The sequence below is a fragment of the Erinaceus europaeus genome, chromosome 11 (assembly GCF_950295315.1).
Source record: "Erinaceus europaeus chromosome 11, mEriEur2.1, whole genome shotgun sequence".
NCBI lineage: Eukaryota > Metazoa > Chordata > Mammalia > Eulipotyphla > Erinaceidae > Erinaceus > Erinaceus europaeus.
The window spans coordinates 68,231,270-68,257,840 of NC_080172.1; the positions used below are offsets into that span (position 1 = coordinate 68,231,270).

Consider the following 26,571-nt stretch of genomic DNA (forward strand, 5'->3'; position numbering starts at 1 on the left):
TAGCTTTCCCCAGAGATACTTTATTACATGGCTGCATCAGTCATCAGTGATTGGCTCCTATGCCCATGCGGAGAGATGGGAACATGGCATTATATATGGCAGACACTCCCCCCTTTAGCTAACAGTCAGAGGGGGTGGATGATGAATGAACCCCTGGCTTCCCTGCCTGTGGACAAGCACTGAGATCCCACTGACAGGATGAAAGCTTGCCAGGCTGGAAAGACTCTTCAGGAATCGGTGACCTCCATGCTCCGCAGCTGGCTTTCCAGAGCGCTATCTCTTGTCGCCCCTTTCTTCTTGCTGCCCTCATGCTGTTTCTTCTGTTTCTTTGATGGCTCCTGGTCGATGGGTGCAGGCTTCACAAACGGGATCAGTTCTTGGAGACCTGGAGGGGACGAGCCAACCAGGTAAGTGACCGATGGCTTCTTAGGCTTCAGAGCCCCAAAACCTCTGTGCAGTTAGTTCCCCAAGACAACATCCCTTTGGACAAAGGGGGGACACTGTTTCCATTTCTGCCTCAGCTGCATTTCAGCAGAGCATTCCATCTATCTATACTGGCTACTCTCAGCCTTGTCCCAGCATTGGTTAGCACCTAAGAATAGGCCAAGTTTGTGGGGGGACTGGGTTTGAGTAAGGAAATCTGATCAGGTGATCTGGGAGATAGAATAGTGAGTGATAAAGCCTTGGACTCTCAAGCAGGTCTTGAGTTCAATTCCCGGCAGCACATGTACCAGAGTGACACCTGGTTCTTTCTCTCTTTCTCCTCCTATCTTTCTCATTCATAAATAAATAAAATCTTATAAATTAAAATAGTAATAATAATAATAATAGAAAAAGGAAATCTGGTCAGTTCGGAAAGTGGTCTGCTGTTCAGTGCATGAAGACAGAGAAGAGGACAAAACGTGAGCTGGGCTCAGAGTCTCACCTGGAGGCATAAACTCCTTCAACTTCTCGGGCACGATGATGCCCTTCTCTGTCTGGTAGTTCTCCAGGATGGCACAGATGGTGCGTGTAGTGGCACACATAGTCGCATTGAGCATGTGCACAAACTCTACCTGTGAAGACAAGATCCCAGAAGGAGTAGTTAAACCTCACGGTCAGCTGGTCTTCCATTCATTCAGCCAGACCCCCACCTCTAACTGCAGCCAGCCAAGTCAAAGTCATGCATGGGCACTACCAGTTAAATTGGGCAACAGCTGATTCCTACTGTCTCCATGAACAGCAGGAGGTACCCGTATTTGAGGGGGAAGGCAGGCCCTTTGAGGGAGAACAAAATCCTTTCAGGGTTTTTTTTTTTTTCCCCTGAATTCTAGATTTGGAAAAGATTACAACCTAAAGACAGGGTTTGAAGAGAGAGGCTTTTTGGATGAGAAGGTAGACATTGCCTCTGACTTGCTCTGTGTGGGCAAATGGAGAGCACTCTGATCTTGGGTTAAGGAAAACAAAGCCCTGAGGAGAAGCAGTACAGTCACTTTGCAGACTAGTGTTAAGACTCAGATTTCTAAGTTCATTGTTCCAGAGGCAGAGGCAAAGAGAGAGACCGTTTAACACTGAAGCTTCTTTCAATGTGTTGGGGGCTGGGCTCGAACCTGGATCACACACACGGCAAATTAGTGCACTATCTAAGCAAGCTATGTTGCTGGCCCTGATTCAGGGAATTTTCAGATTCCTTGTCTGGTCTAGACTGAAACACTCAGATTTTCTCAGGATGCTAGAAAACTATCCCCCCTCCACCCCGCCCCGAGAAATAAGCCCTGTACTCTGCACAGAAGACCCTGCCTCCCGCCTTCCCATGGGTTACCTTGTCCATCATCTTCTTGGTTTGCCCATATCGGATTCGCAGGCGGCGAGCCTGGTAGTCTGTGCAGTTCGAACAGGAGACTAACTCACGGAAGGCTCCGGAGCCCGGAAACCAGGCCTCCAGGTCAAGCTTCTTACTGGCAGCATGATTCAAAGAACCTGTAAGCAAAACCCCCTAGAATTCATGAAGGAGGGTGGTAATTCAGGAGGCCAGCCCTTGGCAAGCCCAAAGAATTCTTTAATTCACATATTCTCCTCAGAAGTGAAATCACACCCAGATATTCTTATCAGCAAGTAACTCCCAAGTGAGTAGTGTGCGATGTTTTAATTAACATCAGCAATTAACTGGCTTGTGAGCTATTTCTTTGTGTGGCTGCTCGCTCATGTTGTGAGAGTTTGGGGGTGGGGTGGGGGACACCACAGGGGGTTTCATACCTGAGACAATATTCACAATGTGGTAAGGGATCCCCAGAGACTGGTAGAACTCCTCGGCAGTAGAAATCATCTCTTCAAACATCTCCCATGACTTATTGTCGTGTGGTGATGAGTACACAAACTGTTCAATCTGCAAAGAGGGACCGGAGCAGATGGTGGCAATGGGACCTGGTGAACAAACTAAAGGGACAAAGTGTGTATCTCTGCTGTGAAGGCCTATTCCTCCACTGCTGGGAACGAAGCCAAGCTGAGCCCCTGGCACAAGCAATACTTATGAGGGAGGGAGCTCAGCACGTGCATGGCAGATACTACTCCAAAGTAGTAGCTGGATTCTCACAGGCCTAAGGAGCCAGGTACTATTATCATCTTCCTTCTCTCCAGAGGAGGAAACTTGAGTATGGACAGACTAAAGTAGCTTGTCCAGGTGACAGAGCTAGTGATAGTGGAGCTGACATGGGGACACAGGCAGCATGGTTCTGGGGTCTGTGTTTAGGGTCCCTCCATCATGTGCTTCTTATCAATGGAGACAATGAGAGGAAAAGAATGGAGCCAGAATGGGCTGGAACAACACAGATCCTTCCTCTCCTGATCACCCTGGGAAGGTGCCTACTCACCTTCTCAAACTGGTGGACCCGAAAGATGCCCCGGGTATCACGGCCATGAGAGCCCACCTCCTGGCGAAAGCAGGTGGACAGGCCGGCATACTTGATGGGCAAGTCCTCTGGCCGAAGCCACTCATCCCGGTGCAGGGCAGCAATGGGTTGCTCCGACGTGGCAATCAGGTATTTTTCATCATAGGAGCTGTCATCAGACTTCTCACTGCCTTTGCCAATCACCTGCAGGGTGAAGGACCTTTACTGGTTACGAGTGATGGGGCTGGGATCCAACTTGAAGTAGGAAACCAGCCAGGGATGATAGGACAACACGAGTTTTCTTTAGCCAATGCCTATGAGTGAGCAGTGCTATGATCTCGATCTTTCACAAAAAAAGGAAAAGGAAAGAAAGAAAAGAGCCACTTGTGAGTAGTGGCTACCATGTTGAATCACACAGACAGAACATTTCCATTATTTCAGGATGGAAGAGACAGAATAATGGTTTTGCAAAAAGACATTCATGTTCAAGGCTCTGACGTTCCAGGTTCAATCCAGGCACCATCCTAAGCCACTGCTGAGCAGTGCTCTGGTAAAAACAAAACACCATTACTACAGAAAGCTCTATTGAGTAGCCCTGCTCCTGAAAATGATGAGCTCAAGCTTTTATAGGCAAGAAGTGGCATCTGAAATGTCTCACTATGGAGAGAAGTGATTCTCCCTCTGTACGAATCCAAGAAGCAAGTAGATAAAAGATAGAGGATGCTAGAAACACAGGCAGCCTGTTACCTAGTATTTCTCACAATCTCCTATTTAAGGTTCCCCCAGGTGTCACCTGCAAGACAGCCTTATAAGCTCTATTAGTGATTATTCAATCTTGGTTGAGATGAAAAAGACAGAAATAGTTCTCAATATTAAACTTTCCTCTATCATAAGTTAAATCAGATGAGCCCAGAGGCAGCTGTCTTACTCCCAGATGGGTCTTAGAAGAAAACAGATAGGGAGTTGGGCGGTGGTGCAGCAGGTTAAAGCGCAAGGACTGGCATAAGAATACCTGTTCGAGCCCCTGACTCCCCACCTGCAGGGAAGTTGCTTCACAAGTAGTGAAGCAGGTCTGCAGGTGTCTCTCTTTCTCTCCCTGTCTTCCTCTCCTCTTTCCATTTCTCTCTGTCCTATCCAACAACAGTGACATCAATAATAACTACAACAATTAAAAAGCAAGGGCAATAAAAGGGAAAATAAATAAACTCCTTCTTAATAATAATAATAAAGAAAACAGATAATAAAAACAAAGTCGTCCTCTTTGAACCAGACAGTCTTGAAGGAGAGCGACAAAGTGCAACTTGAACTCTGATGTGGAGACATCAGAAATTCCAAGTATGGGGCACACGCTAGGGGTGCTACACCTGTAAGAATGGTCTTCTGGACTTCAACTTAAATCCTCCAGCTCTCCTGGAGATGTTCTGTGTCTGAGGAAGGGCCCAAGAGGAAGTCACAATCATCCCAAGTTAACACCTCCTGCCTTGTGGAAGCCTCTAGTCGAGGGTTAGGAGCTGGAGGACAGAGGAAGCCTAGTCTCTTCTGTAATTTCCTTTTGTGCAAGCACTCAATACAAGTTATATATATATATATATATATATATATATATATATATATATATATATTCCCTTTTGTTGCCCTTGTTGTCTTATTGTTGTAGTTATTGATGTCATTGTTGGATAGGACAGAGAGAAATGGAGAGAGGAGGGGAAGACAGAGAGAGAAAGACAAGATACCTACAGACCTGCTTCACCGCCTGTGAAGTGACTCCCCTGCAGGTGGGGAGCCAGGGGCTCAAACCCGGATCCTTATACTGGTCTTTGCGCTTCACGCCATGTGCGCTTAACCTGCTGCACTACCGCCCGACTCCCAAGTGTTTCTTTTCTAAGCTTTCAGAGCTGCGCTTGTTTTTGACAGTGAGGCTTTACTGATGAAAGAAGTGGTGCACTGATTTACATTCTGGTGTGGGCTCCTTTCCTCACTATGGCCTGGTATTCTGAGCAGCACAGCAGTAAAGAACCTGCCCCAAGTCACTGCTTATTAAAGCTGAGGTGGACTCCTGGCTCATTCATTCTATGCAACAACTGGTTACTCTCCCTCCCCCTTTTCTCTCCCTTTCCCTGCGTGCCTCTTTCACTTTATAAAAGGTGTAGAGATTTCTTGGTATAAATCCGCAGCCTGTGCTGGGAGTTTATGCTGAAAGGTCTTAGTTGGAGCCAATACCATGCAAGAGGAAGTCACCAGCAAACCAAAGTTCTGGGTAGCAGAAACTGGGGGGAATCAGTAATAGGGATGGGATAGAAAGGAAACTATTTCAGAGATAGCACAGACAAAAGTCCATGTGAGTTAAGCTCACAGTGCCTGTTTAGACAAACACAGATTCTGGAGGTCATGTGAGAGAGTGGGGAGTAACAGGACAAAACAATCTCTATGTCTCTGCAGTTCCATATGGTGGCCAATAGTCTATTAAAATGTGACATCTTAGGTATAATGAACATTCAATAGCCACAGATACAGGAAGTTCTGCTGGACAGCACTGCTTGTTATCATCAGTGTTAACCTCCATAATATAAGAAGTCGGTTCAGCCACGCTGTCATGGCTGGTTACTCACCTTATAAAGCTCTTCATCAAACTGGCTGAGCTGTGCAACCTCCTGCATGACCTCCTTCCTCATGAAAAACGGGGTGTAAATGGGAGTATAGCCCCGACTTCCCAAGGTTCGAAGGGCATACTGGATGAGTGCCTGTTCCAGGAATACCAGAACCCCCTAAAGGAGCAGAGAAAGAGCTATGTGACTGGCCTCTCACCATGGTGCTCCCCCTGCTGGAGTTTATACTGAGAGGCAGTGGGGGTAAGAGAATATGACCACCCAGGGGCACACAGGAGGTTGGCAAAGACCTTCGACCCCCACAACTCTCTCAGCAGATTGCTTCTTTTTTTGCTTTTGTTGTCACTGGGACTTCACTACTCTCGGTTGACTTTTATTTTTCATGGTTGATTTATCTTTCAGTTTCTTAATTTATTGTTATCATTTTTGGACAGAGACAGAGAGGTAGGCAGAATGAAAGAGACCACAGCACCAAAACTTCCTTCAGTGTGGTAGGGCTGGGCTCAAACTTGGGCTGTGCACATGGCAAAGCAACCAACTATCCAAGTGAGTTATTTTATCAGCCCAAGTGACTTATTTATTCCTATTATTATTATTGCCACCACAGTTATTACTGGGGCTTGGTGCCTGCATAGTGTACCCACTGCTCCTGACGGCCATTTTTTTCTTTTTTCTTTAGTAAGAGGACATAAAGAAACTAAAAGGGGAGGGGAGATAAGAATGGGGACTTGAACCCAGGTCCTGGCTCATGGCTCATGGTAACATGTGCGCTTAACCAAGTATACCACTGCCTGGCGCCCCATATGATTTATTTATTAACAAGGGAGAGAGGAGATAGAGGCTTGAACCTGGGTCCTTGCGCACTGTAACATATGCACTCAACTAGGTGCGTCACCACCTGGCCCCGTGGGACTCTTTCTTAATGCCCAACCTAAGAATCAGATTCACAGCTAAAATAATTTTCTTTTTAAAATTTTTTTATTAATTTTTTTATTTTTGAGAGAGATGCAGAGAGAGAGACACACAGAGAAACAAACACCAGAGCACTGCTCAGCTCTGGCTTATGGTGGTGTGGGGGACTGAACCTGGGACTTAGGAGCCTCAGGCATGAGAGTCTGTCTGCATAACCATTATGCTGTCACCCCCACCCCTAAAATAATTTTCTTTAAAATAACAAAACTAGGAAAACGAATTACTCATCCAGGGTGCATGGGAAAGTCTCCTTGTGCTAATTGTAAAAAAACGAACTCATCTTTGTATGTGGAACATACCTACGTGTGTGTATTATGTACAATAATTTCCAAGATTATTTTTCCTGTTTTCTCCCTGCATTCATCTATCCTCTGTCTCAGCCTGCCTGGGTCACTTTCCTCTGCCCACAAAAACCCATCAGAGTGAACTGTGACTCTTTGTTACTTGTCTGACTGTTCAATTACACCGATCTCCTTAAATCAGGACTGTTCTGATTCAATGCAAAACACCCTCACTATAGAGGATCACTTAGAGGCTTTTGTTCTAGGGGATGCTGATAAGTACTCTCCTATCTCAGAAAGGGAACTACATCTAATTGCCAGTATGTGTGCAGCAAAAGTAGGAGTGTAAGTGGTGGAGTTGTGGGTCTCTTTAAGCAGGTTATGTTTTCTACACACACACACACACACACACACACACACACACACACACACACACACACACACACACACACACACACACCCCGCCACAAAGTTCCTGCTTATAACACCATCTTCACTGGTTCCCAAGTCTTACCTTCAGAAAGTATCCTCGACTCCCAGCTACCACGGCCCCCTTTTCACCTTCAAAGCCATCTACCATCACCACCAGGTCCACATGAGAATACTTCTTTCTGACTGTACAATCGCCCCAAATCCTCTCTACTTTGTTGTCTGCATCCTAAGGAAAGAAGACCCAGAGAGGAAGATACAGTCTCTGCATTCCACAATGCCCACCTTTCCAAGCCCCATTCCTAGAATGACCGAGAGAGTTTTGTGAAGCCATGGATTAACTTAATCTCAAACTCTTAATTCTTTGTGTACTCTGTCACTGTGTACAGAGACTAGGAGGGAATTTGCTAGAGAATTTGTGCTCAGCAGAGAAATAATAATTTACGAATTCCTAGAAGTGACTGTACTCTCAAAACTTGACATAGTTCTATTACTTTTCCCCCCTTTCCGTTTTATCCTTTTAAATGACTTCTTGAAGATCCTGCACAAAGACAACTTCAGACAATCCACATTGCCTCGGGTACAGAAGAGAATGTAGATTCCCCCCCCCCCCCCAGGCTCTCATTGGTCCCAGGGGGCCACATGAAGCTGGGCTGAGGGCCCTGACCTCTGAGTCTGCCACCCCAGCCAGCAGAGTTTAATGTTCACCAGGGAATGAATGAAAGAGGCACAGATGGGCCCTGCCATGGCTGGGGTGTCAGGGAACAAAGGCTGGGCTCAGAGCAGCTTTGTGCTGGGGAAGCTCCCACTCAGCAGGAAACTTTTATCATGCAGATTTCCCTTCAACCTGCAGCTTCTCAGCAGGGTGTGGGTGAGGGGTGAGGTTGATTTAGCAGATCCCTCCCACAAGACTCACTGCTACCCGGGGCAACACACTATGGAGGACAGCAGCCTGATTTAGAAGAGATTTCTATGCCGGCAGCCTGCTCTTTCCTACCTGTCGTCTCTGCTAGTTCCCAATCAGGCAAGGATCTGACTCTTTCAATTCTCAATTGGTGGGCTGAGAGAATATACAAAGAGTCTGCTTCTGACACAGGCCTGTTGTACTGAGAGCACCAGTGTTCAACTCTCCTCCAGCTACCCCGCCCCCTTCCTAACAGAGCCAGGGAGGGGAGGCAGCTGCCTGCTGGGGCGCAGACGCCTACCTCATCATTGCTGATGGGCACTGAGGGGTGCAGGAGGTTCCCAATCTCCCGGAGGTTCTCAAACCGCTCAGCTTCCAGCTGTATCCGCTCGGCATCGCATTTCAGGATGGCTTCATCGATGAGGAGCCGGACTTTTTTGATTTGTGAGACTTTCAAGTTCTGTAGTTCCGCAGACCAGTAACCAAAAGAAAAGTAAGGAAAGGACAAAACAGAAGTAAGAGTCTGCTGCCCTAACCCTGCTGTGCTCTAATGACCGACCGCCTTGTGACTTGACTATGTACAACATTTTAAATGCATTTTAAATGCTGAGAATGGGACCAGGTAGATAACACAGTGGTTGTGCTTTCATGCCAGTACCACCATAAGCCAGAGTTGAGCAGTGCTCTGGTTTAAAGAAGAGAGAAAGAAAACAAATAATCCTTATTAAAATTGAAAACAAAAGCTTCTTAAAAAGAAGGTCTCATACAGGGAGAGAATTACTCTTAATCTACAAACCTACTGGTATTTTCATTTGTGGTGCCTCAGATAATTGGATAAATTCTATCCACTTTCTTTATTTCTAGATTTATTTATTAATGACAGAAAGAGGGTAAAAGATCCAGAGGACCACTCTAGCATATGGGATGCCAGATATGGCATATGGGAACCCAGGACTGAGTGCCTGTGAACCCCAATGCTTTACCCGTTGCGCCACCTCCTGGGCTATTGGCTGCTCTTAAGTTCCCATCTGTCTCAGGAGTTTCAATCTACTGCTCTTTTTAAGAGTCTTTCCCTTACTTTGTGCTTTCCCACTTTCCTGACTAAACCAATTTAGTACTTGACTGTTCTCTCTAAGACTATACATTTACTAGGAGCAAGAGACCTTGTCTCAAGTTTATTTTGTACTCCTTATTACAAATGTTTCAAACTGTACTGATTTCTTTTTGTAATTTTCATTATTAGCAATTTAACAGTAGTATGAAAAACTTTAAGACTTCAAGGGTACAGTTTCACATTTGTATGTGTGTGTAAGTCACTGCACCATCACCAAAGTTCTATCTCCAGCCCCCACCACCAAATCATCACAGTTCTCACAAAGTCAAAAGCCAGCTTGGCTACATTTTTTTTAAGTTTGTTTGCTTTAGTTATTAATATTCCACATATGAGTGAAATTATTCAGAAGTTGTCTTTCACCACTTATTTCATTTAACAAAATCACCTTTCATTTTGTCCCGAATGATAACAGTATCTTTTGAAAACACAGACTAGCACTCCACTGTATATATGTCCCATAACTTCCTTTTTTACATTTTTTTCATATTTATTTTCCCTTTTGTTGCCCAACATTGCTGTGGCTATTGATGTCATTGTTGTTGGATAGGACAGAGAGAAATGGAGAAAGAAGGGGAAGACAGAGAGGGAGAGAGAAAGACAAGACACCTGCAGACCTGCTTCACTCACTACCTGTGAAACAGGTCTGCAGGTGTCTATCCAACAACAATGACAGCAATAACAATAATAACAAAAAATGGGAAAAATGGCCTCCAGGAGCAGTGGGTTCATAGTGAGGCACTGAATCCCAGCAATAACCCTGGAGGCAAAAAATAAATAATAAATAAAAGAATCTTCAAAATTGAGGTCTAGGAGACAGTTTAGACTGTTAGGACAACAACTTGCATGTCAGAGGCCTAGAGGCCGCAGGTTCAATCCCTGGTACCACCTCTGGCCAGAGTTGAGCAGTGCTCTGGTCTTCTCTCAACATACTGAAAAATTTTTTGACTTTATGGAGCCATACGTACCAAACACAGTTGAGCTCCTTTTGTTGTTGTTGTTCACCTGTTTTACCTTTTCCCCCCTTTTCTTTCTTTTTTTAAGAAATCTATTTATTTGATAGAGACAGGCAGAAATTGAGAGGAAGGGGGAGACAGAGAGACACCTGCAGCACTACTTCACCACTTGTGAAGCATTGCCCCTGCAGGTGGGAACCAGGGGCTCGAACCCAGGTCCTTGTGCACTGTAACGTGCACTCAATCAGGTGTGCCACCACCCAGCCCAACCCCTTCTTTTTCTGATAGAGAAAGAGAGAAATGGAGTGGGGGTAGACAGCATAATAACTATGCAAAGAGATTGTCATGCCTGAGGCTCCAAAATCCCAGGTTCAACCCCCTGCACCATCATAAGCCAGAGCTGAGCAGTAAAAAAAAAAAAAGAAAAAGAAAAGAAAGAAAAAAAAAAGGGATAGAAATGGGGGGACAAATAGTGGGGCACCTAATAGAGTGCACAAGTTACAATGTGGAAGCCCCTGTTCTCCACCTGCAGGGGGGGGAAGCTTCAAGAGCTATGAAGCAGGGCTACAAGTGTCTCTATCTGCCCCTTCCCTCTCAGTGTCTGTTTCTACCTAATAAATAAATACATATATTTAAGAAAGAGAGTAAAAGAGAGGGAGAGACAGATATCTTCAGCGCTGTTCTACTACTTGTGAAGCTTTCCCCTTAAGGGCAGGGATGGGGAGCTTGAACCCAGGTCCTTATGTATGGTAACATGTGGGTTCTACTGAGTATTCCACTGTCTGGCCCCTTCTTCTTTTTCCTACATTTGACATTGCCAGTCCATCAATATCAATCTCTACTATCTAATACTCAAGGCTAGAGTACACCAAGAACAGAAGGGGAAATTTCCCAGTTGCAGAAGTTCAAGGAGGCTAGATTGCTATTTGGCACAGAGACACTTTCTGCCCAAGAACAGAATTAACAGAGCGGAAACCCACCTAGAGAAGGACAGAAACTTACAGCTAATGTGTCTGCAGCGAGGTCATCGAGATTTAAGGCATTCTCTGGAATGGACTCATCATCTCCAACTGGCTCTTTTCTCTGCAGGGGGAAAAAAAAAAAAGAAAAAGAAAACTCATGTTAGATAAAGAAAATGTCTGACTTAGGATTATTTTTATTTTCTTTTGTTTTTTATCATCATCAGGGATTTACTGCTTCAGGCCAACTTACACACACACACACACACACATCACAGTACAGAGGTTTCCCCCAGGGCTATGGGGGTTAGGTTTGAACCTGGGTTTCATGCATGGCAAAGTAGGTATATTATCCAGGTGAGCTATTTTATGAGCCCTGATATAGTTTTTTCTTCTTTTCTGATATAGTTTTTGTATGTGCACACCGAATTAATGCATATTTACTAATCCCAGGACTTTCTGCACAATTTTCTGTAAAAGATAAAACACCAAAGAGAGTGGGAAGTAAGAAGTCAAAGTTTTGAGGCCTTGTTCTGACAACTAATTTATGCTCTTGGACAGATGGATTAAACTATCAAGGTCATGGGCTCTAGCTCTAGAATGTGTGGGATGCCCACAAGAAGCTATGTGGAGCTCAGGAATTAGTGCAGGGCACTTATCACAACTCCAGCATTTATGGGAAAAATGGATGACATGACAGACAGAAGATTAAGAAGTCAAGAAAAACAACTAATTTTTTTTTGCCTTAGGGTTATTGCTGGGGTTCAGTGATGAATCCACTACTCCTGAAGGCTATTTTCCCCCTTTTGTTGCCCTTGTTTTATCATTGTTGTGTTTATTGTTGTTGTTATTGATGTCATTGTTGTTGGATAGGACAGATAGAAATGGAGAGAGGAGGGGGAGAGTGAGGGGGAAATAAAGATAGACAGCTGCAGACCTGATTCACCACTTATGAAGTAAACCCCCTGCAGGTGGGGAGCAAGGGGCTCAAACAGGGATCCTTGAGCTGGTCCTTGCGCTTTACACCATGTGCACTTAACCTGCTGCGCTACCACCTAACCCCTTAATTTTTTAAGGTTATCTTTTTTTAGATTTTATTATTTATTTATTTATTTATTTATGAGAAAGACAGGAGGAGAGAGAAAGAACCACACATCACTCTGGCACATGTGCTGCCGGGGATCGATCTTGGGACCTCGTGCTTGAGAGTCCAAAGCTTCATCATAGCGCCACCTCCTGGACCACCCCTTCATTTTTTTTATTTACTTGATACATATGTAGAGAGAATCAGAGCCATTGTGCCATATCTTGGTCTACAGATAACAAAAACTTAGTGAAAAAGTCATAAAACCTGGGACTAAGTTTGAAGCAACATATGCAGCGTAACATAAATAGCCAGAGTGTATCTGTGGTTAGATTTTTCTTTATCCCCTTTTGGTTTCTTCCCATGCCTTTTCTGCCAAATTACCCTTTTTTTTTAATTAAAAAAATTTTTTAAAATATCTTTATTTATTCCCTTTTGTTGCCCTTGGTTTTATATTATTATAGTTATTATTGTTGTTCTTATTGATGTTGTCATTGTTGAATAGGGCAGAGAGAAATGGAGAGAGGAGGGGAAGACAGAGAAAGGGAGAGAAAGATAAGACACCTGCAGACCTGCTTCACCGCTTGTGAAGCGGCTCCCCTGCAGGTGGGGAGCCGGGGCTCGAACCAGGATCCTTATGCCGGTCCTTGTGCTTTACGCCACATGTGCTTAACCCACTGCACTACCGCCCAACTCCCCCAATCACTGGTTCTAATCCTTGCCCAAAGTTATGGAGAAAGTTGTCTTCTCCCACCTTCAAGGTTTCATGGTTCCTAGCCAACCTTATCAGGTAGAGACAGAAACAGGGAGACAAAGGGAGGGAAACCACAGAATTGAGGCTTCCCCAGATATAGTAAGGCCAGTTGAACCTGGGTTACAGGTAATGTAAAGCAGGCATGCTTCCAGATAAGCTAACTTGCTGGCCTGAAGAAGATCATTTTAAGAGTCAAATTCTTGGGAGTCGGGCAGTAGCATAGCAGGTTAAACGCATGTGGCACAAAGAGCAAGGACCAGTGTAAGGATCCTGGTTTAAGCCCCAGGCTCCCTACCTGCAGGGGAGTTGCTTCACAGGCGGTGAAGCAGGTCTGCAGGTGTCTTTCTCTCCGCCTTTCTGTCTCTCCTCCTCTCTCCATTTCTCTCTGTCCTATCCAACAACAACAATAATAGAACAACAAGGCCAACAAAAGGGGAAAAAATGGTCTCCAAGAGCAGTGGATTCGTGGTGCAGGCACCGATCCCCAGTGCAAAAGGCAAAAAAAAAAAAAAAAAAAGAACTATTCTGCTGGACAACAAGTGAGACCATTACTTGCAGCTAGTAGAAAAGGAATATAAAAATGTTATTGGGAGTCGCTTCATGGGTGGTGAAGCAGGTCTGCAGGTGTCTTTCTCTCCCACTCTCTGTCTCCCCCTCCTCTCCATTTCTCTCTGTCCTATCCAACAACGAAGACACCAATAACAACAATAACTACAACAATAAAACAAGGGCAAAAAAAAAAAAAAAGGAAAATGAATAAATAAATATTGAAAAAAATGTTATTGTGGGAGTCGGGCGGTAGCTCAGCGGGTTAAGCGCAGGTGGCGCAAAGCGCAAGGACTGGTGTAAGGATCCCAGTTTGAACCCCCGGCTCTGCACCTACAGGGGAGTCGCTTCACAGGCGGTGAAGCAGGTCTGCAGGTGTCTTTCTCTCCCTCTCTCTGTCTTCCCCTCCTCTCTCCATTTCTCTCTGTCCTATCCTACAACAATAACATCAATAACAACAACAATAAAACAAGGGCAACAAAAGTTATTGTTTTTAAAAAAAGAATGTTATTATATAGGAAAAAACTCACTTCTGTCTTCTTGCTATGAAATACTATCTGTATATATGCCCCCAAGAATACATGGGCAGGGGTCAGTGATTCTTTCTCTGACATTCACTCAGAATTTAGAAGCAAAGGAGACTGTTTTTATGCCCGTAGGATTCCATCACTGGTTCTAGCACCATGTTTTCTTTCTCTTGTCTTTTGTCTTCCTTCTTCTTTCTCTTTCTTCCTTCCCTTTATTCAAATATTTTTATTTATTTATTATTGGATAGAGAGAAACTGAGAGGAGGTGGGGAGATAGAGGGGGAGAGGAAGACAGAGAGACACCCTGCAGCCCTACTTCACCACTTGTGAAGCTTTCCCCCTACAGGCAGGGGCCAGGGGCTTGAACCTGGGACCTTGTGCACTGTAATGTGTGTGCTTAACCAGATGCACCACCACCTGGCCTCCCTTCACTTTTTTTTTTTAATTAGTTATTTAATAGTGACTAACAAGATTGTAAGATAACAGGGGTACAATTCCATACAGTTTCCACCACCAGAGTTCTGTGTCCCACTGGAAGCTTCCCTATTCTTTAATACATGAGGATTATAAAAGGTTCATTTCAGCAAATTCTGAAATTACAACCTCATCTAGATTATTGAATTAATATATATATATATATATGGTTAAGTATTCATTTATCTGCCTTGGCATCAATTCATTTAATATATTTGAAAAAAATTTTAATTAATCTATTTATATGAAAGAGACCTGCACTGACAAGCTTTGGTTTATAGTGGTGCTGGGGTTTGAACCTGAGGCCTCAAAGGAGTCAAGAATTTTCAAGTGATTAAATTTTGGACCAGTATTCCAGTCCCTCCCCCCCGTCCAGCTTAATTCTTCTCTTTTTTTGCTTTTCTCTCTCTTCTCTCTCTCTCTTTTCCACTAGTGTCTATTCGTTATATAGCACATACCAAACTAACCATGCTACAGACCCTGAAGACAACTAACATATTAGGAAATGATATTTTCTTCATTTATTCTTTAAGTCAGTATATTAAATCTTGATATTTGTCATCTCCTTGATGTTTTCTTTACAGATCCAGGGAAAAAGTTTAGCAAAGAGGACTTCACTCCTATGCATGAGGTTCTGAGTTCTATTTGCTACAATACATAGAAAGATAAGTGACTAGTTAGGAAAAATATTAATAGCACTGTAAGCATTATATATAAAACCTACCATCCCCAGGGAAGCAAGGGTATGTGCCAATGGGATGAGAGTGGTTTGGGTGAGTCACTTCAATACATGGGCAGGTACATGGTTGAATTAGCATATATCTGTAGGACTACTGACATGCAAGTGACCTAACATCATGAGTCCCACAAGAAAAGTGTTTCATTCTCAAGTTGAGACTGTAACAAAATACTATCAAAGAGGACACATACTATCATGAAGCATAAGGCACTTGAATCCGAACAAGGAAATCTCTTTATTTGATTCAGACTCCAAAATTTTAGAATTTTTTTGGTTTAGTTTATAATTTAAACATGAGAGATTTTTACATTTTAGTTTATTTTTTATGCCATTCAAGTATATTATTTAAGAAAATTTCAAAATAAAAGCTATGCTATATACCAAAGCAGGATTGTGCTGAAACATAACATTCTTCAAGCCTAAGGAAGGATTGACTGGATGAAGGCCAGTAACTAGTCATTATTATCATTATCCCCAATTGCTGAATAACTACAATGCTCCAGGCATTATGCTGGAAAATTAGTCACTGTGGGAAATAGCTCAATTGGTAGGGCACTGGTGTTAGACACCTTAGTTCTATCTCTATTGACAAATGTATCATAGTGATCTCTGCGACATGCCACCCCCATTTCAAATGGAACTCTCTCATATGTAATAAATAAAATAAATCTTTTTTTTGGGGGGGCAAGTGGTAGCACACTGGGTTAAGTGCATGTAGAGTAAAGCGCAAGGACCAGGGCAAGGATGCTGGTTCAAGACCCCAGCTCCCCATCTGCAGGGGAGTCGCTTCACAAGCGGTGAAGCAAGTCTGCAGGTGTCTATCTTTCTTTCCTCTTTTCTATCTTCCCCTCCTCTCTCAATCTCTCTCTGTCCTATCGAATAAAAAATAGGAAAAAAATGGCCTTCACGAGCAGTGGACTTATAGTGCAGGCACCAAGACCCAGCAATAACCCTGGAGGCCAAAAAAAAAAAAGTAAAAGTGAAAACATAAAATAAATTGGGGAGTTGGGTGGTAGTGCATCGGGTTAAGCACACATGATGCAAAGTGCAAGGACCAGCGTGACGATCTCAGTTTGAGTCCCCAGCTCCCCACCTGCAGGGGAGTCAGTCACAAGCGGTGAAGCAGGTCTGCAGGTGTCTACCTTTCTCTCCCCCTTTGTCTTCCCCTCCTCTCTCCATTTCTCTCTGTCCCATCTAACGACGACATCAATAACAATAACTACGACAACAATAAAAAAGGGCAACAAAAGGGAAAATAAATACATCTTTTGAAAACATCAGTTCTCACAATTATGTTTTGCAGGTGAAGTGTATTGTTATTTCACAGAGCAACTGTGCAATGACTTTCAAGTTGAAGCTTGAACATCCATTTCCCTAAAGTCACAGAGCCAATAGCCCACGATTTAGACTCTATCCTATCTGTGCTCTTTCATAAAAGCCTTACTACAGAAGTCGAGCAGTAGCACAGCGGGTTAAGCGCACATGGAGCTAAGCACAAGGGCCAGCTTAAGGATCCCAGTTCGAGCCCCTGGCTCCCCACCTGAAGGGGAGTCGCTTCACAAGTGGTGAAGCAAGTCTGCAGGTGTATTTCTCTACCCTTCTCTGTCTTCCCCTCCTCTCTCCATTTCTCTCTGTCCTATCCAACAACAACGACGACATCAAAAATGACAACAATGTTAAACAAGGGAAAATAAATAAATATAAAATAAAATAAATGCCTTACTACATGGGGACAAAGAATCTGAATCTGCCATTAAGAAACTTTTCTGGAAAGCTGGGTGATGGCGCACCTCGTTAAACACACACAGTAGAGTGCAAAGACCCACACGAAGATCCCAGTTCCCCACTTACAAGGGGGGGGGTCGCTTTACAAGTGGTGAAGCAGGTCTGCAAGTGTCTTTCTCCCTCTACCTCCTCCTCCTCTCTCAATTTCTCTCTATCCTATCCTATTCAATAATAATGGAAAAAAATGTCTGCCGGGAGCAGTTGATTTGTAGTGCTGGCACAGAGACCCAGTGATATCCCTGGACGGATGGACACACACACACACACACATACACACAAACAAACACACTTTTTTCTGGCACTGTAGGTTGATCCCAAGTAAATGAAAACTGTTAGTGGTGGAATTTAAATTCTTATTATTATAATAGAAGAAACCATGAATGAGGCAAGAGTCTTATTTTGCTATAGATGAATGTTTGTGTCCCCACAAATTATGCTAATTAAAAAATGTGATCCCCAAAGTTGTACTGGAGGTGGGGGTCATGAGGACAGAACTTTGACAAATGGGAGTGGTGACCTTATTTGAAAAAAAAAAAAAAAACCAACATCCTAGAGAGAGTTCCCCTCCTCCTCCCATGTGAGCACAGTGAGGAGACTGTCAATGAGCCAGGAAGTGGGCCTTTGCCAAGAAGTGCTGGTGCCTTGATCTTGGACTTTCCAGATGCCAAAACTGTGAGAAATAAATTCCTCTTGTCTACAAAATACTACTAATGTTATTCTGGGAGACAAAGCAGTCTGAAAGACCCAAGACACTAAAGCTAAAGACAGAAGATGAATTCTCCAGTCCAACTTCTGAGATGTCTGTTTCCTATCCTCTTCCTTGCTTAAAAAGTACAAACAAAATTTCTCCCTCTGCTAAGAAATTCAGTACTGGGGGTTGGGCGGTAGTGCAGCAAGTTAAGCGCACGTGGAGCGAAGCACAAGGACCAGCCTAAGGATCCCAGTTTGAGCCCTGGGCTCCCCACCTGCAGAGGAGTCGCTTCACAGGCAAAGCAGGTCTGCAAGTGTCTATCTTTCTCTCCCCCCCTCTGACTTCCCCTCCTTTCTCCATTTCTCTCTGTCCTATCCAACAATGACAACATCAATAACAATAAATACAACAACAATAAAAAAAAAAAAAAAAAAAGAAATCCAGTACCTCCTAGAATTAGGTATTAAACTAAGAATTACATATTAAGACCAAGAGGATATCCCTCTACTTAACTCTCAAGATTATCACTCAGTTCTCCTACCTTCATTTTCTCTCCGATTGTCTTGCTACATAAGTTCTTCAGCTTGTTCAAGTTGTCTGCTCGAAATCTGCCTGAAGAATAAAGAACCAAAGAATACATCAAAGATATGCACATACGAAGGTATCTCCATCTTGGGACAAGAAGATAGCATACACTTTCCCATGCACAGAGCCAGGATTAGAGCCCCCAAGACCACATGGGAGTACTATGCACAGCAGGTATTGTGGTAACTTGCTTTCTTCCCCTCTAACTCCATTTTAAAACCAACAGACAAACATGTACACAAAAAATTTGCTGAAGGCAAAACCTGCCACACCAAAAAATAAAAATAAGTAAGAAGATGGCTCCTTAGGACTGATCTTAGCTCAAGGCCAAAATGCAGTCATCTGGATGAGGAATACTGATTTGTAAAACTCAACAGGCCGAACACTAAAATCTGTAAGACTTTACTAAGGAAACTTCGTCTCCTTTTAAGTTTTAAAAGTTTACATATCTACAAAAGGCAGTGGCGCACCTGGTTAAGTGCACACATTACTGTGCACAAGGACCTGGGTTTGAGCCCCTGCTGCCCACCTGCAGGGGGGATGTCTCACAAGAGGCTGCAGGTGTCTCTGTCTCTCTCCCTATCTTTCCTTCCTCTCAATTTCTCTGTCCTATGAAATAAAAACAGAAAGAAAAAGAAACCTAAAAACGTTTACATATAAAAATAGCAAAAATGAGCTGGGGAGCTGGCTCAGCTGTAGAACGAACAAACAAACGCTCTGGATTTGATCTCCAGTACTTGAGAGCAACAAAGACAATCAAATAAAATAGGCCAACAGATCTGAATAGACATTATTCTACAATAAGCTGTTCGAATACTAACAAGGAGATGAAAAAGTTAATATTTCTAGTCATCAACGAAAATGCAAATTAAAAATCCACAAGGTACCATTTGATATCCGCCACAAAGACTCAAAATTAAAAGAACTGAGTATTAAGGGCAAAGGATGTAGAAAAACTGGAATACTTAAAATACTGCTGGTAGGAACACATCAATCACTACAACCACTTTGGAAATCTATCTGGTAATATAAACTCACACCTACCATATGACCTAACAATTCTAATCCTGGGATCATATCCAAAAGAAATTAGTGTTTGGGAGTCTGGTGGTAGTGCAGAGGGTTAAGTGCACGTGGCACGAAGCTCAAGGACTGGCATAAAGATCCCAGTTCGAACCCTGGGCTCCCCACCTGCAAGGGAGTTACTTCACAGGAAATGAAGCAGGTCTGCATGTGTCTATCCTTCTCTCCCCCGTCTTCCCCTTCTCTCTCCATTTCTCTCTTTCCTATCTAACAATGACAACATCAATAACAACAACAATAACTACAACAATAAAAAACAAGGGAAACAAAAGGGAAAATACATATAAAAAATTTTTAAAAAAGAAATTAGTTTATGTGGACTGAAAGATAACAACATTCATCACACCATATTCATATTAGCCTCAAAATGGTAATAATGCAATGTCCATCAAGAAAATCAACTGGTATTACTTATATTACTGTTCAGCAGTGAAAAAGAACCAATCGTTGCTATATACAGCAATATGCAATTACTTATTTATATTTTTATAACTTGTTTTAATATTTATTTATTTTTCCTTTTGTTGCCATTATTGTTGTTATAGTTATTATTGTTGTTTACTGATGTCGTCATTGTTAACAGGACAGAGAGAAATGGAGAGAGAAGGGGAAGAAAGCAAGGAGGAAAGAAAGACAGCTGCAGACCTGCTTCACCGCCTGTTAAGTGACTCCCCTGCAGGTGGGGAGCCGGAGACTTGAACCGGATCCTTGCTCCCGTCCTTGCACTTCGCGCCATGTGCGCTTAAGGTGCTCGCTATCGCCCCACCTCCTATTTTATTTTTACCAGAGCACTGCTCAACTATGGCTTATAGTGATGCTCAGAATTGAACTTGGGACATTGGAGCCTTGGCATAAAAGCCTTTTGCATAACCCTAGCCCAACATGAAAATATTTTTTTAAGTATTTATTTACTCATGAGTACAGGAAAGAAAGAACCAGACACCACTCTGGTACATGTGCTGCCGGGGATCAAACTCGGGACCTTGTGCTTGAGAATCCAATGCTTTATCTACTGCGCCACCTCCCAGACCACAGCATGAAATATTCTTTTTTAAAAATTTTTAATTAATTAATTTATTTTCCCTTTTGTTGCCCTTGTCTTTTAATTGTTGTTGTTGTTAATGTCATTGTTAGATAGGACAGAGAGAAATGGAGAGAGGAGAAGACAGAAAGGGGGAGAGAAAGACAGACACCTGCAGACCTGCTTCACCGCCTGTGAAGCGACTCCCCTGCAGGTGGGGAGCCAGGGCTGGAACCGGGATCCTTAGGCCAGTCCTTGCGCTTTGCACCACGTGCGCTTAACCCACCGCGCTACCGCCCAACTCCCAGCATGAAATATTCTTACAGATATTTTGAGACAAAGAGCTACATACAACAGTGTATACTACAACTATTCATTTATATGAAGTTTAAATCGGGCAAACATGATTTCTGGTAACAGAAGGAAAAATATTGCTTTATTTCTGGAAGGGGTGTATTATGAGAAGGAACATGAGGCATTCTGCTGGCATATTACAAATGTCTCAGATCTTGGTCTGGTTGCTGGTGACATGGAGATATAAATTTGTCAAATAGATGAGTGTAACAAAGACAGGATGGAACTCAATGGACTGCTTAACAGTATGCTTTTTGCATTCTCTCATAAAAAAGTCAATTTTGCACTCATTATGTATAATTCTTTTTAAAAAATATTTATTTTCCCTTTTGTCGCCCTTGTTTTATTGTTGTAGTTATTATTATTGTTGTTATTGATGTCGTTGTTAGATAGGACAGAGAGAAAAGGAGAGAGGAGGGGAAGACAGAAAGGGGGAAGGAAAGAGACACCTGCAGACCTGCTTCATCGCCTGGGAAGTGACTCCCCTGCAGGTGGGGAGCCAGGGGCTTGAACTGGGATCCTTACTCGGTCCTTGCGCTTGGCGCCACCTGAGCTTAACCCCGCTGCGCTACCACCAGACTCCCTCATAATGTATAATTTTATATTGATTACATACAATGTATTATGTCATGTAATGTACTTATACACTATTAAAGTTTATTTCATTTGCTGTTCTTTACATTTTTTAAATCTTTTATTTATTCTTTTTTTTTTTTTCCTTTCCAGGATTAGCGCTGGGGCTTGGCACCTGCACTGCGAACCCACTGCTCCCAGAGGCTATTTTTTCCCTTTTGTTGCCCTTGTTTTATCATTATTATTATTGTTATTGATGTAATTGTTGTTAGATAGGACACAGAGAAATGGAGAGAGGAGGGGAAGACAGAGAGGGGTAAATAAAGATAGACACCTGCAGACCTGATTCACCACTTGTGAGATGACCCCCTGCAGGTGGGGAGTCGGGGGCTTGAACCGAGATCCTTACCCCGGTCCTTGCGCTTTGCGCAATGTGTGCCTAACCCACTGTGTTACCACCCGGTCCCTCTTTACATTTTTTGGTAAGGATTTACTTTATTAAATAGAGAGAAAGAAAGACCGCAGAGAGAATCAAAGTATCACTCTGGCATACACAATAACAGGATCAAACTTGGGGACCTTGAGCTTAAGAGTTCAACACTTTGGGAGTAGGTCGGTAGTGCAGCGGGTTAAGTACAAGTGGCGCAAAGCGCAAGGGCTGGCTTAAGGAACCGGGTTTGAGCCCCTGGCTCCCCACCTGCAGGGGAGTCGCTTCACAGGCGGTGAAGCAGGTCTGCAGGTGTCTATCTTTCTCTCCCCCTGTCTTCCCCTCCTCTCTCAATTTCTCTTTGTCCTATCCAATGACAGCAACAACAACAACAATAATAATAACCACAACAACAATAGAACAACAAGGGCAACAAAAGGAGAAAAAATGGTCTCCAGGAGCAGTGGATTCGTGGTGTAGGCACCAAGCCCCGGCAATAGCCCTGGGGGCAAAGAAAAAAAAGAGTTCAACACTTTATCCACTGTGTCACTTCCTGTATGAATGTCACTAAAAGACTTAAGTCTGGTAATGAAATTACTAGATTTGCATAACAAGATCATATATCCTAGGAATGGTCTGGGTCTAGGTGAAACAGAAAGCAATTGAAAGATACTCCAAGGTGTGTACATCAAAGGTTAAAAGGATATAACATCTTCAATTCTCTGTAAAGAGAAACCCCATTCAGAATTATCACCTGTTGGGAGGACAGAATTCCTGTAGATAGCAGCAAATTTAAGATACATGGAAATCTAGTGGCTTTGGAAGTAGAGCAAATGCTAATCTTATGCTCAGATATGGCCTCATTATATTACTATGCATTAAAAAGAAGAAATCATTAATGGCTAGAGGACTAGACTTAAAGGCATGTGGTCCTGAGTTTGAACCTGGATGTCAAATGTGCCAGAGTGATATTCTGGCTCCCCCTCACATGTGTTAATGAATAAATAAATCTCAGGGGGGAAAAAAATCAGTTTTAATTCTTGGAGTGAAGAGTGGTAGTAAACTCTGATATAATGCTTTGACTCCAACTTTATTTTTATTTATTTATTTATTATTTAAAAAAAATATTTATTTTTATTTATTTATTCCCTTTTGTTGCCCTTGTTGTTTTATTGTTGTAGTTATTATTGTTGTTGTCGTTGTTGGATAGGACAGAGAGAAATGGAGAGAGGAGGGGAAGACAGAGAGGAGGAGAGAAAGACACCTGCAGACCTGCTTCACCGACTGTGAAGCGACTCCCCTGCAGGTGGGGAGCCGGGGTTCGAACCGGGATCCTTATGCCGGTCCTTGTGCTTTGCGCCACCTGCACTTAACCCGCTGCGCTACAGCCCGACTCCCTGACTCCAACTTTTATCAAACTCTTATGTTGCACAGTCTCAATAGCACCCTAGAAGTCTACAGGCAGACAAGGGCGCACACAGCAAGTTCCTTCTTCACTGTGGCTTCATTTTGAGGTTGATGAGAAAACTGGCTTGATTCTGGGTCTGGGTTGTTGTCAGTGAGGAGTTTTCCTCATAGCTATGTAGGGTTTCCTCTTGAGCTTCAATTTCTTCCCCTGTCCCAGTGATGTCTCAACTGTCCCAGTCAAAGTGAGTGAATGAGTGAGTGAGTGTATCCTTCAGTGGGAGGCTATCCTGTTCATAGTTAATCCCCACCTTGTTCCCTGATGTACCCAAATAGGCTCCAGTCACCCAAGTCCCTACACTGGAATAAGCATGTCAGAAAAAAAAAAATGAATGAATACAAACCAGTGTTTAGTAGTACGTGTCTAGGGGCTGGGAGATGGTGCACCTGGTTGAGCATGCACTTGATTGAGCATCACCATGCATAAGGACCCAAGTTAAGCCCCTGACCCCCATCTGCAGGGATGCTTCATAAGCAGTGAAGCAGGTCTGCAGATGTTTCTTTTTCTCTCTCCCTATCTCCTCCTCCCCTCTCAATTTCTCTGTCCTATCAAATAAGATAGAAAGGAAAAAAAAAAAAAGGCAACGGGGCTGGGTGGTGGCACACCTGGTTGAGCACACATGTTACAGTGCACAAGGACCCAGGTTTGAGCCCTCAGTCCCCACCTGCAGGGGGAAAGCTTTGCAAGTGGTGAGGCAGTGTTGCAGGTGTCTCTCTGTCTCTCTCCCTCTCTATCACCCCCTTCCCTGTTGATTTCTGGCTGTCTCTATCCAGTAAATAAAGAAAATTTTTAAAAATTATAATAATAAAAAACATTAAAAAAAAAAAAAGGCAACTGGGTGGATTCATTGTGCAGGTACCAAGTCTCAGTGATAACCCTGGTGGCAATTAAAAAAAAAGTGTCTTGGGAAAAACTTGGGAAGTCTGGTGACATTTTTATGTCCAGACTTTTATGTCCTTGGCATTTAATTCTTATTTATATCAAATTATCTTGTGGCAAAAGTTAGTTTCCTTATATGTTGTCCTGCTTAAAGCACCTGAGAGTGCTGAGTGAAAACTCACTGTCATAATAGGCCTTGTGAAGCAGTTGGGGAACACAACCTCAGTTCTTAGTGTGGCACTCTCTGGGTTACAAGTCCTTGTTTTAGTCAATGGCAGAAGAATCCCAGTCTCTGATCTCAGGTTCAGGTTTAATAAAAGAACCTGATCCAAGATCTGTCAGTGTCAAACTTGGGATAGCCAATGATTTGGGGAAAATCATTAATTCCCTTGGCTGCAAAGAGAACACTAAGGAATGGTAGGAAAAAAAAAACCCCCACAAATGTGCTAAAAACAAATTGCATAAAATGTTTTTCATACAGAAGGGAAAACACGTAAGATATTTATGATTTAAACCTTTGTCAAGGCCTTATGAAGGAAAGGTGAAGTGCTAGTCATTGGAGTTACATGTATATGTGTATACATGTATATCCTGTAGGTATATGTACTCTAAGTACTGGGACACACAGAGGAACTCATACCTAGACCACCTAACCACTCTAGGGTAAGGGACAGACCTCCCACAGTTGTAAACATCACACACAAGTGATGAGCTAACACATTCAAGTCATTTTGTAATCACTGATATAAAAACTTAATTCTTCTGATTTGGTGAAAGCAGTGTCCTAGCTTTCCTTTCCATTTAATTGAATTGCACTGTGGCCTGGGGGATGGCATTGTGCTTGTTGAACTCTCAAGCACGGGGTCTTGAGTTTGATTCTCAGCGTCTCATGTGCCAGAGTGATGCTCTGGTTCTTTCTCTACTTCTCTCTTATGAATACATAAATAAAATTTTAATTTAATCGCACTTCTACTCAAAACTCCTGATTTTAATTCAAGTTGTGGGATCTCACAAATCACTGCACTACATGACTGAAAATCTACAGACAACTTGAATTAAATACCCTCTTGGAATCCAGTACTGGGTATACAATTAGGAAAATTAATCTTTCTAACAGAAACTCATCGTATTCTTGGATAGGGACTGCCTTTGCGGGGTGCTGTCATAAACCTGGCTCACAGCTGGTTGCAGACTTATTGCATCAGACAATATGAAATCACATGTGCCTGACAGCATCCGGCCAATCAGTAACTACTCCAGTTAACTCAGGCAAAGGTGATCAGGAAGAAGGTTCTATGATTTTATTTAGCTTCACGAAAGATGCTAGGATTAATATCAGGGTTGAGCCTAGATCTACCATTATCTTTTATTGAAAACAAAAATCATCATTAAGCAAAACTCAATAACCACAAGTCCTTTCTGGTCTCACCGCACCTCTCTGACCATGTCTGATCGACCACAAAAAAAGCCTTACGTTGGTTTTTCAAGATATGCTAGCAGGTCAGGGGAAATGACCTTCTCCTAAAGCTCTGGATTATCGCTTTCAGCCCGGACCATCCCCTGAAGCTCCAAAAGGATTCCAACCTGAGCGGAATGGACTTATTTGTGCAGCAGATGTGACTCAGATTCGGGATTGAGCTTCTGAATTTATCAAAACAGGGGCAGCCCCGTTTGGCCTAGTTGAAGATAAGCAAAAAGAGAAAAAGCCGGAGGTGACCAAAGATGAAGAGTCGGACCTACAGTTGCCCGCGGAGCCGGTCCCTGCCTCAGGGAGCTTGACAGGTCTTGGCGCGCATGCGCCCTGTCCTTCCCGGCGACTCCCTGTAGCACGCGTGCCGGGGGTGGGGGGTACGTCTGGGGCTACGGAGGAAAACACAGGAGCTACCGTACCCAGGGTCTAACAAGGGGTGGGAGCTGTGGCCTCTGGCGCAGTCACGAGGCCAGAGACGAAGACGGGGTGAGTCGAAGGGGGACGACCCCGCTCATCCGGCTACTTACATCGTCGCCACTTGCCGTCTGCCTCCACCAACTGATCCACTAGCCCTGGGTCTTTGAAACGCTTCTCCTGGGTCTCACGGATGAGGGCTGGGTCCCCTCCTTTATCTACCCGGAACAAATCCAGATCCAGCACCATCTTTCCTTCTCCCGGGCCAGCGCTAAGGGAAGTGAGGAGCCGCCCGCAGCAGCCGGTGACCTGTGCAGTGCGCAGGCGTGCTGACCTGTCCGCCGCCCCTGCGCAGGCGCAGGCGCAGGCGCGCGGAGGGAACGTTCGGGCATCCACTCTGGACCGGAAGTGGATATGTTGGAGGCGGGGCCTGGGGAGGGGATGGGGTGGTGGGCGTGGCAACATGAAGGTCTGGACTAAGGGCTGGCCCCTTCACCCATGTGTTTTGTTTATTAGTTTATTTACTTATTGGATAGAGACAGCCAGAAATCTAGAGGAAAGGGGGTGGTAGGGAGAGAGACAGAGAGACACCTGCAGCCCTGCTACACCACTCG

The 26,571-nt window shown here is 43.6% G+C and overlaps 1 protein-coding gene across 1 annotated transcript; it reads right to left on the reverse strand.

The window, feature by feature from the left end:
* On the reverse strand, positions 1–26,278 carry SARS1 (seryl-tRNA synthetase 1). The gene is made up of 11 exons (XM_007529324.3): positions 26,071–26,278; positions 18,227–18,297; positions 11,129–11,209; positions 8,361–8,519; positions 7,241–7,384; positions 5,477–5,632; positions 2,850–3,071; positions 2,236–2,365; positions 1,802–1,959; positions 926–1,055; positions 1–385 (listed from the first exon to the last, which is right to left on the reverse strand). Exons 1-11 carry the CDS (start codon positions 26,204–26,206, stop codon positions 228–230), a joined length of 1,545 nt encoding a protein of 514 aa, XP_007529386.1. The 5' UTR covers positions 26,207–26,278; the 3' UTR covers positions 1–227.
* Positions 26,279–26,571: the final 293 nt, after the last annotated feature.

What these genes read in the sequence shown, in the direction of transcription:
- SARS1 (XM_007529324.3), bottom strand. Translation starts at nt 26,206, where the DNA reads ATGGTGCTGGATCTGGATTTGTTCCGGGTAGATAAAGGAGGGGACCCA. An exon ending in TCGCTGCAGACACATTAGCT is followed by an intron (nt 8,520 to 11,128) that starts GTAAGTTTCTGT and finishes GCGGAACTACAG; the next exon opens with AACTTGAAAGTCTCACAAAT. An exon ending in GGGTCCACCAGTTTGAGAAG is followed by an intron (nt 2,366 to 2,849) that starts GTGAGTAGGCAC and finishes CCCTCTTTGCAG; the next exon opens with ATTGAACAGTTTGTGTACTC.